At 42.7% G+C, this 13937-nt stretch overlaps 1 protein-coding gene across 1 annotated transcript in view; it reads right to left on the minus strand.

Annotated features, from left to right (window-relative positions):
• Positions 1–13854, minus strand: part of cfap300 (cilia and flagella associated protein 300) — a 30776-nt gene extending 16922 nt beyond the window's left edge. Inside the window, exons 1-5 of the mRNA NM_001011429.1 lie at positions 13737–13854; positions 12959–13040; positions 11497–11572; positions 4374–4540; positions 1423–1595 (exon numbers count right to left, since the gene is read on the minus strand). Of these exons, the coding sequence (NP_001011429.1) occupies positions 1423–1595; positions 4374–4540; positions 11497–11572; positions 12959–13040; positions 13737–13849 (611 nt within the window). The 5' untranslated portion in view covers positions 13850–13854. The remainder of the gene's footprint in view (positions 1–1422; positions 1596–4373; positions 4541–11496; positions 11573–12958; positions 13041–13736) is intronic.
• Between the last annotated feature and the right edge of the window lie 83 nt (positions 13855–13937).

Here is a 13937-nt window from a genome sequence, read left to right on the forward strand (position 1 = left end):
TACTATACCTATATATTGGCTTCCCCCCAATCTGGGCAGCCCTGGCACCGCTACTATACCTATATATAGGCTTCCCCCCAATCTGGGCAGCCCTGGCACCGCTACTATACCTATATATTGGCTTCCCCCCAATCTGGGCAGCCCTGGCACCGCTACTATACCTATATATTGGCTTCCCCCCAATCTGGGCAGCCCTGGCACCGCTACTATACCTATATATTGGCTTCCCCCCAATCTGGGCAGCCCTGGCACCGCTACTATACCTATATATAGGCTTCCCCCCAATTTGGGCAGCCCTGGCACCACTGCTATATCTATATATACGCTTCCCCCCCATCTTGGGATATTTAGGGGCAGATTTATTAACTTTTGGATTAGGGTGGTTTTAGTTGTTTAAAATCACAACTAATTTCCACAAATGTTGTCATTTATTAAACGGGTTGATCACCTTTAAGTTAACTTTTAGTGTGATGTAGAGAATGATATTTTGAGACAATTTGCCTTTGGTCTACCTTTTTTTTTTATTATTTGTACTTTTTCTTATTTCATTTTCAGTTCAGGAGCTCTCCAGTTTGGAGTTTCAGCAGTTATTTGGTTGCTAGGGTCCAAGTTACCTTAGCAATCACGCAGTGGTTTGGATGAGAGGCTGGTATATGAATAGGGGATAGCCTGAATAGAAAAGAAAGTTACAAAAAGTAACAATAACAATAAAACTGTAGCCTCACAGAGCAATAGTGTTTTGGCTGCTGGGGTCAGTGACCCCCATTTAAAAACTGCAAAGAGTTTGAAGAAGAAGGCAAATAATTCAAAAACTATAACAAATAAACAATGAAGACCAACTGAATAGTTGCTTAGAATTGGCCATTGTATAACATACTAAAAGTACAACTTTCTTAATGCTTTCGTACTTTTAAACAGTGATACACTCTTGTGGCTTGACAACCTCTTGCTGCCAACTGAGCTTTATCTTGCCTCCCATGGGGGATAAAACAAGCCAAAATTGCCCTATCTGCTGTAAATGCAGAACTTTAACAAGCATAAGAGTCATGGTGGCACGGATAGCGAAGACATGACAAGATTGTGCTTGATTTGTGAAGGAACAATTGGAGGCAAAGATTGTAAGCTCTTCTAACAGGGTCCTCCCCCTATTGTCTCCTAATAACATCCGTTTGTAACTGCCAATTGATTCTGATAAAATATCTGTCTGTATAAGTAAACAATTAGGTCTTGTATCTGCACCCCTTTACTCTGTAAATAGTGGGGAATAGTGGCACTATGTAAATAATAATAAAAAGAAGATATGCAAGAGCAGCATTTATAATGTTACACAATCAGCTGATTGTGTAACCTTGTGCTTTTGTACAGTACTTGACGAGTTCTACTATCAAATAAAGTTGTACATGAATGAATGGATTACGTTACCTTAAGAGGTCTTTATAAATAGATTTTGTCGTTTCCAAATAAGGGCCAATTGTATCTTCAAACTGACAGATTGCTCCGCCAAGACAGAGATGTTTAAAGAGAAGAAAAAGGAACTGTTCTCTGTCTGACTGGCTGAAAACGTCATGTTTCTCACAGTCATCCAAAAGAAGGACCTAGAAAAAAACATAATATGAGTGAAGTATAAAGGCAATAGCACAAATGTTTCTCTGCCAGTGGATTTCGGAGGGGGCAGGCAGTTGTGGATAACAGCAGCTCAGTGGGGTATCAGGGGTTTCTTTGCCAGCTGACATACGCCAGTAAACAGGGCCGCCATCAGAAATCACGGGGCCCCTCACAACAACATTTTCTGGGCCCCCCTCCCACAGGGCTACTCCCCCAATGGCCCTCCCATCGGTCCCCCCCCAATACAATGGTGCCCAGGGTCCCCCAAACGCATCGCTGGCCAGTGTGCCCTCCAAACACATTGCTGGCCAGTGTGCCCCCCAAACATATTGCTGGCCAGTGTGCCCCTCAAACACATTGCTGGCCAGTGTGCCCCCCAAACACATTGCTGGCCAGTGTGTCCCCATAACACATTGGTGGCCAGTGTGCCCCCCTAATACATTGGTGGCCAGTGTGCCCCCCTAATACATTGGTGGCCAGTGTGCCCCCCCTAATACATTGGTGGCCAGTGTGCCCCCCTAATACATTGGTAGCCATTAAACTTTTTCCTTCTTTGTAGTCTTCTTTCTTCTCCTCCAGGGTCTTCTTTTGCATCTCCGGCGGCTTCTTCGGCTCCTTTGGTGGCTTCAGGCCCCTCCGGCGAGATTCTTCCTTGAAGACGCCTTCTCAGTTCTGTCTCCATGCAAATGAGACAGGCCCTCTTATACTGTTGCCCTGTGTGTACTGACGTCACACGTATGCATGGGGGCCCCCCTTAAAAGTGAAACACCTCTGGGCCCGGGATGACTGTGCCCCCCTGATGGTGGCCCTGCCAGTAAATAAAGTATATGCCTACATCCTGAGAAACAGACCTGTGCCATAACGACCATATTAAGGTCAATGAGAAGGCTCTTGTCTTGCATTTTCCTAACATTATGCTGGCTCTCCTAAGTCATGTGTCATGTATAACTTGCGGCAATACAATAGTAAGTGAAAGGCAAGTCATTTTGGGAGATCTATCTATGTGGTAGCACAGACTTATTGCAGGTGGCAAATCTCCCTGTGTGCCATTGCCCTGAGACCACAAGTGCAACTTGCTGGTGAGAGTGGTAAGAACCTGCAATGTCATTGCTCATATTGTGGGAAGCTTGCAAATATCACAGTGCAGTAATGTGTTGGAACGATCCATGTCCACAACTGGCAATGGGGAGCATTCCAAGCATCTGCCTGCTGTGTTCCCCAGTGAATGTTGTGCGTGAAACACGCTTATGTGCTGTAACCACGGAGCACTGCAGGATACCTCTAGTAATGCTCACACTGCAGTTAAAAGCCACATAAAACTCTCTCCCCTAGCGCTGGTGTTAAAGGAAAACTAAAGCTTAATAAAGAATTAGATTAGAAATGCTACATATTATGTTTTGGGCTTCTTTACTAGCCTTTAGCAATGAAGGTCTGTGCTGAGGCAGATGCTCAAAGCAGATCCCCATCTTCTTTTGAGGTGATTGTTGGGGGCTGCTGCCATTTACCTAAGATTAGGGACTGACTCATAATATAGTGTAAGAATAATTTAAAAGTCAGAATACAAGGCTAATTAGTAATTCATTCAGTTCTCGTTACATCGCAGCTCAAAAATAGTGCATTCTGCTTTAGAGTGTAATAATCAGCCCTGCAGCACTGCTTCTGTTAAAAATGAACCTTATTTTGTTTGCTAATGTTTTTTGCCAACCTCTAAGCTTGGCAGCCAAGAGCACACTGAGTATGTGCAGTGTCACTGACAATTAAAAGATGGCCTGACAAGGTCCAAGATGGCAAGCTCATGTGGTCAACCTTGAAGGGCTCTGCCGTTATTGTTATAGGGTTGCTGGGTCTGTCTCTGATGGAACAGTAAGCTCAGTATATAAAATAAAGTATTTCTGGACATTATCATATTAAGGCTTTAGTTCTCCTTTAATACCAAACTTGACAGCCGGATAAAAGAATTATTCTAAAACTGGATAGCTGCAAAAGGCAAAATAAAGTGCAATTCTAATACCTGTCGGCACAATATTATACGGAAAGGTGAATTTGCTTTAAAAGGATTTCCCTATTATTTGCTTGGGGAAAACACTTTGTGTAACTATTTCATTTAGAACTAAAGCCTAACTAAAGATGTACCACAGCCCTTTAGCAGGGAAGATCTGTGCCCCAAAGATGCCCCAGTAGCCCCCCATCTTCTTTTCTGCTGATTCCCTGCCCATACTCTGTGCTGCTGGCACTTACCTGAGCTTAGGGACCCACTCACACTATACTGTATATATAAAGTATAAATGTCATGAAATAAGGCTGATTAGTAATTCATTTAGATTTTCATTACATGGCAGCATGGCAGCAGCATCAGCTTCTATGACAGGCCAACCTCATTTTCTGCTTGATAATTTGCGACAACCCCTAAGCTCAGCTTCTCACCAGCTGCTCATAGTGCAATGAGCCAGGGCCGTATTTATATGTAGGCCTATATACTTGTTTTTTAATTAAAAATAAATAAAGCATGAGCATGTGAGGGTCGCAGACACTTTCCAAGATAGGGAGCTCTTGTGACAAGTTTGAAGTTCTGGATCATTGCTGCTATTGAGATGCTGAAACTTTAGGCTCGGTAAGTACAGTACATAAAATATGGCATTTTGGTTATATATACTTTAGGGTTTAGTTCTTTAAATCAGCCATCTCCTACAACACAGTAGTCTATTTATAATTTTAATGAGCCTCTCCCACAGTTTTTGTAGTTATTTTAAAGGCATTATTTTGAGTACCTTACGGAGTTCATCTGAAATAGTGAAGTCATCTAAGTATTCATCGAGACACTTGCAAATGTGGCCACTTTCCCTAACGATGCCTTCCGAGTACAGGCAGTCAAACAGCGACATTGACAGCTGAGAACACAGGATTTCTTGCACATCGACTTTCTTCACCTTGGTGCCTAGAGAGACAAATAGGATCTTGTATCATTAATAAGGTTTTACAGTTTCTGGGGGTGCGGGAGACGCACCCTGTGTCATCAGCCTAAGGGTGGCGGCACAAGGGGAGATTAGTCACCTGTGGTTAAATCTAGGCAACCGCAAGCGACTAATCTCCCTGAAATGCTTTCCTATTGGCGATAAAGTGAATCGCCCGTGGGAAGGGCCGCTTCATTTTCTGAAGTCACAAAATGCACCCCTTAGAGCTCATTCAGATAGGACTTCTTTCAAAGGTGTGGCTGCATGATTCACCTTGCGTTGCATAAAAAAATGGGTATGGGTAGTAGTGATGTGCGGGCCAGGCCGATACCCATTGGTTGGGTGGGTTTGGGCCGACTACATTTTCAGGTCGAGCTCCTCTGCTTGCCCTCCCTGCCCGCAAACCTACACTGCCGGCTTCCCAGTTCCGGCTCTCTAATTTATAGGCACACCCCCGCCCCACCACTTTTGTCACGTCAGTGGTGGGCAGGGCAGCATGGGTCTATAAAAAGAAGGGATTAGCTGGGTCAGTAGGGCTCAGGCTGGGAGCAGGCGTGTTAGGGTCAGGTGTGGGTTGAGAAGAACTCGACCCGCTCAACACTTATGGGTAGGGGGTGCAAAGGGGGCCTAGGTCCCTCCTCCTGCCCCTCATAAATACAGGCATATTCATGGGGCAAACACAGGTCTCTGCTCCCCGTTTTGGCAGTTCTTCTATCTGCAGATCAAGGAAAAGGTACAAAAAACATGGCAGATTGCACCTTGCCTGCAGATAATATGCATGTAAGCATGCTTAAAAAAAACAAAAATTACTTATAAGGATTGAGCAAGTCGAGTAATTTGGTGGCCCACCTTGGCCCTGTTTGATAGGTAGCAGATAGTTAGTTGGCCCTGTTTGATAGGTAGCAGATAGGTAGTTGGCCCTGTTTGATAGGTAGCAGATAGTTAGTTGGCCCTGTTTGATAGGTAGCAGATAATTAGTTGACCCTGTTTGATAGGTAGCAGATAGGTAGTTGGCCCTGTTTGATAGGTAGCAGATAGTTAGTTGGCCCTGTTTGATAGGTAGCATATAGTTAGTTGGCCCTGTTTGATAGGTAGCAGATAGTTAGTTGACCCTGTTTGATAGGTAGCAGATAGGTAGTTGGCCCTGTTTGATAGGTAGCAGATAGTTAGTTGGCCCTGTTTGATAGGTAGCAGATAGTTAGTTGGCCCTGTTTGATAGGTAGCATATAGTTAGTTGGCCCTGTTTGATAGGTAGCATATAGTTAGTTGGCCCTGTTTGATAGGTAGCATATAGTTAGTTGGCCCTGTTTGATAGGTAGCATATAGTTAGTTGGCCCTGTTTGATAGGTAGCAGATAATTAGTTGACCCTGTTTGATAGGTAGCAGATAGGTAATTGGCCCTGTTTGATAGGTAGCAGATAGTTAGTTGGCCCTGTTTGATAGGTAGCAGATAGTTAGTTGGCCCTGTTTGATAGGTAGCAGATAGTTAGTTGGCCCTGTTTGATAGGTAGCAGATAGTTAGTAGACAGCACTTGGGCTGACAAAATTCTACCACAATAGTTCCCCACTGAGTGTCTCAGCTCACATTTGTAACATTACATGGGTGATGTAATAAACATGTTTGCAAAAGGTCTAGTAACCCATAACAACAAATCAAAGTGCTGATTGGTTGCTGTGGGTTACTAGACCTGATGTTCCAGTCTTATCAGTTCTCCTTTTAATTTACTAATTACAGAATCTGTCCTTCTTTATGCAGCAGAAGACATCACAACTGAGCATGCTCAATAGGGCTCATTGGCCATTTAAATATAGAAATTCAGAAAACACCCATCTGGGTTTACAGGAAACCATTGAGCAGATGTGTTTCATAATGAAAAGGGATTGGTCACAATCCCAACTTTGTCATCTATAGCCAGGGCTAAAAATTGACATTAGCTCAAAATCTATTCATCATCAGGGGATTGCTTATAGAGGAATGGGAGCTGTTATGGGAATTTAGGCTAATTTGGTCATTTGGCTCTGGGGCCAAACGATCAAATTAGAATGCCGGAATAGGCTCAGTTGGTTCGGGGACCGAGCCAATCCGACTAAATTTTTTAACCTGCCCAATCGATATCTGCCCCGATTTCAGGCCAGATGCCGGTCGGGCAGGCCCATTGTTTGTACCCCTACACGGGCCAATAAGCTGCTGAATCAGGCTACAATCACCATGGCCAACTGCCCCCAAACCTGTGTTAATACCCCCAGACTGATCACCTTCAAGGCACTGATCCTTGATGACACTGATGACAGTGAAACCTGATAATCCTTATCTGCTATCTCAGAACAGGGTTGGCTATGGCCTCGGGGAGTGGAACACTGCAATGTAGAATTTCACTGCAAGGGTGGGGATTAACTTCCAAATCTTGTCAAATCTGAATCATCAATCAGGTGAAATGCCGGCTGCACAAGGCGTGGTGGTGGTGGAGCGGAACTGATTTATTGGCTGCCATCAAAAAGTCAAGGGATTCCCAATATGACAAGCAAGAATCATCTGCAGCCTGGGAAACGACTGAATGTTTCTTTCACGCCATTCAAGGATTATAGATAATTCTTACCTGGAAGGTGTTTTTCGTTTACAGTGCGTTTTAACATTTTATCGCCCTGAGGGAGGGGGGTCAGAAAGCTAGAAGTCACCCCCACATTTAACGAGACTGGAAACTCTCCAGTCACCGAGCCACGATAAGCGACATGTAAAATGTGTCTATTGCTTGTCACGCTAACAGAGGTAGTTCACGTTTAAGTTAACTCTTACTATGTTATAGGATCCCCAACTTTTCAAATGTTATTTATTTTGTGTAGTTTTTAAATAATGCGCATTCTGCCTCATTTCTGCTTTCAAACTGCCTGCTGGGGGGTCACTGAGCCCATTAGCAAAAAGCATTGTTTTGGGAGGCTACAACTTTATCCCAGACTGCCATTCCGACAATGGCATGGTTGCTAGACTAAACTGGAACCTAGCAATGAGAGGGCTGCTGAAATTCCAAACTAGAGAGCTGCTAAAAGAAAAAAAAGAGATAACTGGAAATAAAAAATGAAGCCCAGTTTCAAGTAGAGTCTAAATATCACTATCTATCTCATACTAAAGGTGGCCATACACGTGGCGATCTGACGATGTTTCGTACGACCATCGGTCGCACGAAACATCGTAAGATCCGCCACACACCATTCAGGGCTGAATCGGCAGGTAAGGAGGTAGAAACAATAGGATTTCTACCTCCTTCTGCCGATTCAGCTCTGAAAGGAGAATTTTGGTCAGGCGCCTTCTATGGCGCCCGATCAAAATTTTCAAACTGGTCCGATCGGCGAGTCGTCCGATATCAGCAGCTTCCTGCGATATCGGTCGACTCGCCGACATGCCATACATGCACCGATTATCGTACGAAACGAGGTTTCGTACGATAATATCGGTGCGTGTATGGCCACCTTAAGAGTTCATTTAAATCTGAACTTTCCCTTTAATCTGCTGGGCAAACAGCAGTGCCTTTACCCATGGTGGATTACCTATTCAATGTTATAAGTAGAGGTAATAATAAGTGTACAGATAGGTCTGGGACTTTGGGTGACATTGCAGAAAATGCAGTCCTCCTCAGTACTCTAAATGACATTAATGCTGCTTTTTTCTGAATACTTCTCATTCTCCATCTGATTTACTATCTGGTACATGGCACATAATATGGTAAACCCATGTATGTTGGGCATTAAACTGCTCAGTAGACTCCTGGCATTCATATTTAGCAGGTTTGATCTTGCTAGTACTAGTGCGAGGGCCAGTCACATCGTGCAGGGCCAATGGGTTGACCTGCAGGTTAGGTGGGTTTGGGGCAGCTTTGCACATTTTTAGTAAATCAAAGGCCAAACTCTGCCTAGAGCCCACCCCACCAATTGCCTTACCTTGCCCCAAACTGCCCCTACAATTGCCTACAATCAGCTTATTTATATACTTGTGTCTGCTTCCCCGCCCCCCTTGGCAACATCAGAGATTGGTGAGTCAGGCACAGATATACAGTGGATATAAAAAGTCTACACTTCCCTGCAAAATGGCAGGTTTTTGTTTAATAAAAATGGAAACTGAGATAAGTACTGTCAAAGAAGATTAAACAAAATCATACAAAAATGTGGTTGCATTATTGTGCACATCCTTTAATAATCAAGGATGTGGCTGCATTCAGAATCAACCAATCGCATTCAGCCTCATCTCAAGTTCAGTTAAAGTTTTGCTGTTCCTGTATTACATTACATTAACATTTATTTATAAAGCGCCAACATATTCCGCAGCGCTGTACAATATGTGGGTTACATACATTGGACATACAGAGTAACATATAAAGCAATCAGTAACCGATACAAGAGGTGAAGAGGATTATTTCTCTTGATCTGGCCATGGTCTGCAGAGACCTTTCATAACATGAAGGGGATCTCATCAGTGAAAGATATCAGTCAAGACAGGGGGCACAAAAAATTATCCAAATTATTAAACATTTTATGAAGCACAGTGAAAAGAGTCATCAACAAGTGGAGAAAATATGGCTCAACAGTGACTGTACCAACAGCAGGACCAGGTCCCTCTAAGATGATGAGATGAGAAGACAAGGAGAAAACTGGTCAGGGAGGCTATCAAGAGGCCTACAGCAACATTAAAAGAACCGCAATATATCTTGGCAAGTACTGGTTGTTCCCTACATGTGACAACAATCGGTCCTATTCTTCAAAAGTTGTGGGGTACGGTAGCAAGCCTACGAAAGCCTTTACTCACAAAGAAACATCCAAGCCCAGCTAAACTTTGCAAAAAACAGTATACCCAGTCTCCCACAACCATGTGGAAAATGTATTATGGTCTGATGAGAACAAGGTTAAACTATTTGGCCATAATTCCAAAAGTTATGTTTTAATCAAGGTGGATGGATTTATAAATAGCTCCAAGTATCAGTCTATTTTGTCACAAAAACTTCTGCTAGGAAGCTGAAGAGGAACGTCACCTTTTAGCACAACAAGGACCCAAACAATACATCTAAATCAACAAAGCAATGGTTGCACCAAAGGAGGATTGATGTTCTGGAATGGTTCAGACAGACCTTAATCTGAATGAAACCCTGTGGGGTGACCTAAAGCGAGCTGTGCACAGAAGATGCCCTCGCAATTTGACAGATCTGTACATTTTTTGCAAGGAGGAGTGGGCAAAAATTGCCAAGTCCAGATGTGCCAAACTGATAAAGGTTTAGGACCTGTTATCCAGAATGCTCGGGACCTGGCGTTTTCCAGATAAGGGGGTCATCAATAAAACATTAATTAAGCCCAGTAGAATTGTTTTGCCTCCAATAAGGATTAATTATATAATATACAGTATCTTGTGATCATTCACAAGATACTGGTTTACTATAACAGAGATAAAGGAAATCATTTTTAAAAATGAATTATTTGATTAGAATGGAGTCTATGGCCTTTCTGTAATTTGGAGCTTTATGGATATTTTCCAGATAAGCGATCATATGCTTGTATTAGTTTAGGGGGGGGGGGTTACACACTAACGCAAGCAGGTTCTTGTATGATTTATTTTTTTCAACTGTTTCCGATTAGTTTTCGACAATTTATCAATCAAATAAGTTCTGTCAGGATTTATCTCTGTTTTCCATTTTGCAGGGGTGTGTAGACTTTTTATATCCACTGTATAAAAAATAATGGTGTCCCAGGTCAGGTAGGGTTTAGGTTGGGAGCAGGTTATGGTGAGCTTTTTGTAAAGTACACATAACTACTTACTCCCTAATTACATGTGGAAGACAAGATGCTGTAGAGTGCAAGACATTTCAATCGAAACCTCTAATATTAGGATAGCTTCGCTGTTTGCTAGTTAATAGTAGAAAGACATATTTACTTATTTTCATTTCATGTCTATTCTAAAAGTATACGGCGTTTTGGTGACTTTTAAATTACAGTAAATGACAGCCATTAAGGTTCATACACACTTTTGATTTTGGGACCTGTACATGCTACATTCTTTGTTAAATCTATGCACATTGGGCATTAAACTGTTCAGTAGACCCCTAGTTTATATATTTAGGGTGCTTTATGTTGGCACCCAATGCCCTGTAGAAGACAAAATGCAGTAAATTGCAAGCTTTGAGGTGATTTTTCAAATTTTTCAGCATTCCAGTTACTCTTAGAAAACCTACTGTTTGTGGAATTTTTTGCCTTTGAAGTTTTTGACCTATACAAGTTTGCAAAAACCATACCTATTTGGAACTGATGTGCTTGTGAGACAAGGAATTTTCTAAATAATTTCTTTTTTTGTGTATAAAATACAAATCTGTTTCTGAGCTATGTTTGTAAATTATTAAAAATACTTTGTTTTCCATTTCTGTCTTGTAGAATTACACACAAATTCAATTTTGTCCTGAAAAAACAATATGTAGTTTTCCTATGTAAACTTTCCCCATTGCTGTTTTTCTCTCTAGTTTTGAGAACTACTTTTTTTATCTTATGTAGAAATTCCAAGGCGCAAATTTTTACAATTTCCTAGGATACACATGTCAATTCAATAGCATGTGTTTGTCTGATTCGAGTGATCAAACAACATTCTGTGCTATGGGTGAACCTTAAGATCCGATGCAGTCTGCGATCCAATTGGAAAAATCAAACCTGCCCTATCGATACCTGGCTGATTTTGCCAGATATTGATCAGGGAGACCCGTCGGGGGACCCTACAAACGAGCAGATAAGCTGTCCATGTATGGCCACAGTTACTCTCTGATGCAAATCACACACTAAATCACATGCTAAATAGGAAATGCTGATCTGGCGCCAGTCTATATTAAAGTCTTTTACTCATTGCTTTTTTATTCATTATAATTTTGATTGCAGAGTCATAAATAGGATAAAATGTTTGATAAAATGTTTAGCTTACCTAGTGTTACCCATTGTCCGGAATTTTCAGAGACTATCTTCAAATGGGAAAGTACATCTGGATCTTGGAAGAAAGCCTAGAATTAGACAAGCGAATACACAAAGTATCAAAGCACTGATTGAGCATGCTGAAGACAAAGTTGATCTTATCAAAATGGTGGCATTCTTTTCATATCTTCAATCACCAGCCTTAATTAGTAGGTATCCTCTGTGATGCTAGGGAGTGCAGCATTTACAGCCCGCAGCTCAACGTGACAGGCGGAAATCATGCCATTCATCTAACTGGTTTCAAAGTATTTCCTGATTTGTGCAGGTTGCTTCATGGTTCAACATTCTGACTCAGGGTCGGACTGGGGGGTGAAGGGCCCACCGGGGCTTCCGCCCCAGGAGCCCTGCAGATGCCCCCGCCGGCCGTGTCCCCTAAGTCCCTCCTCTCCTCCATCGCAGGGCCCCTCACCCGACGTCCTCCCCCGAACGTGTGTAATTTAACGCGTCGGGGCAGGAGCGGTCAGGCAGGGGGAGCGCAGTCCGATCCTGTTCTGACTCCTTTATTATTGGAGCACTTTCCATGAATGTTCCCTATAAGGTCTTCTTGTGGAAGACATAGGTTTTCAAACTAAAAAGCCCACAGTCCTGTAAGCAGTTGACAGTGTTTAATGGTTGATAGTAAACAACCATGCTGAATCGGCCAGGCTGCTCAACACAATGCAGTTTCTGGACAGCACATATTAAATGCTCTGTGGTTGCAATTCTATAATAAATGTTACCAAATACAGCTTTCTTTTTGACATTAAACCTTTGTGTCAGTTTGAACTGAGTGTAAGACCATAATCATTAAGTTTTCTTGAGTGCTAGCCCACAGGCTATTATATGAAATTATATTTAGGCCCATTATATTAAATGGGCCAGGCGCATGGATGACGGTGGGGTGTATCGGCCAGAGCTCTCCCAGGTTCTTCTATCACTGGCACAGTTGTGTGGTGTACATTCCCCTGGCATTTCTGCTGTTACAGTGCATAATGGACTATGTAAACCTGACATTTGTATATGTTCACACTGACATCTGTTATGCTGCAGAACTTGCATTAGCTATATAATTTTGTATGCCCAGTTCTTGGCCTTTGCATGTCTATGCATAATGATACTACCTACCTGCCATAACCCTTGGCCTAAATACAGACTTGTGCCCAGGCCTCTGGCTAGGTCACTGAGCCCAGCAGCCAGAAACTATTTAATTTGTGAACAATTTTAATTAGGGATGCACCGAATCCAGGATTTGGTACAGGATTGGGCAAAGATTCAGTCAAATCCATGGTCCTAGTCTGACTGCTGAGAAGAATGGCACACCTGTGCAACTTAGTTTAAATGGTGTTTACATGGAGGAGCAGCAGATTCTGTAACTGTTGGGGGTTCAAAAGTGTAAATTGCCAAAGTTCCAAAAATAGGACATAAGAATAACTCACCCAAACAAAATCATTCTTTTGGTATGGCTGGAAACACTCATCATAGCGAAAGGCTTGGGCTGTGATTCGGCCATTCATAGACCTAGATATATAAAGGACAAAGTGCATATTTATATATAGACATATACATCATGAGAATTAGTTCACTTTTACAGAATTGAAAGATAACGGCATTATACAAGTATGGGACCTGTTATCCAGAATGCTTGGCACCTAGGGATTTCCAGATAAGAGATCTTTCCGTAATTTAGATCTCCATACCATACGTCTACTAAAAAAATCCTTCCTCTCTACAACTTCCCATGAGCTGCAGGTGCCCCTACAGGAAGGCTGGGGTGAAACGCAGGCTCGGATTAGGATTCCTTGTATTTAAAGTATACAGAGGCCCATACAGCCTCCCACATGGACCAACAGTGACTGTCTATGGCATCTTGTAGCAGCCCCTCAGATTGCCGGAGCCACAGTGACCCTTCAGCTGCTGCTGAACTACAAATTCCAGATCCACCAGACTGTATTCCGCTCTAGGTGGGTTGCTGGGAGTTGTAGTTTAAATAACTGAGCCTTAGTTGGACACCCTTGAGTTATACATTGTGGGTATCTAAAAACTGTTACATTAAGTAGTTTTTGTATTTTTATCTATGACCATATACGGTCCCTGTGATGCCAGGTTGTGTCCCCTTTCCTTAACACAAGGCTTGTGGATTCCCAGTGGCCAGATGCGGATAGTGGGTAGCAACATGCAGTCCAACTCTGCGTCCTTCAATGGCTTTGCGCTTACCATTTCATCAGCAGCTCCCGAGTGTCCCTGTTGGTGAGGAAGCCGAAGGTTTTGTTCAGGATGGGGGAAAAGGAGAATTTAGCCGCTTCAGTACTGAAGCTTCCTGCAGACATCTTCCTCTGTCACATTCACTGTGTGTATATCCCGCCGCGTCTCTCGTATCTATGGAAACCAGGGGTTATGTGCAAGAGAAAATGGGCC

The sequence above is a fragment of the Xenopus tropicalis genome, chromosome 2, assembly GCF_000004195.4.
Source record: "Xenopus tropicalis strain Nigerian chromosome 2, UCB_Xtro_10.0, whole genome shotgun sequence".
Lineage (NCBI taxonomy): Eukaryota > Metazoa > Chordata > Amphibia > Anura > Pipidae > Xenopus > Xenopus tropicalis.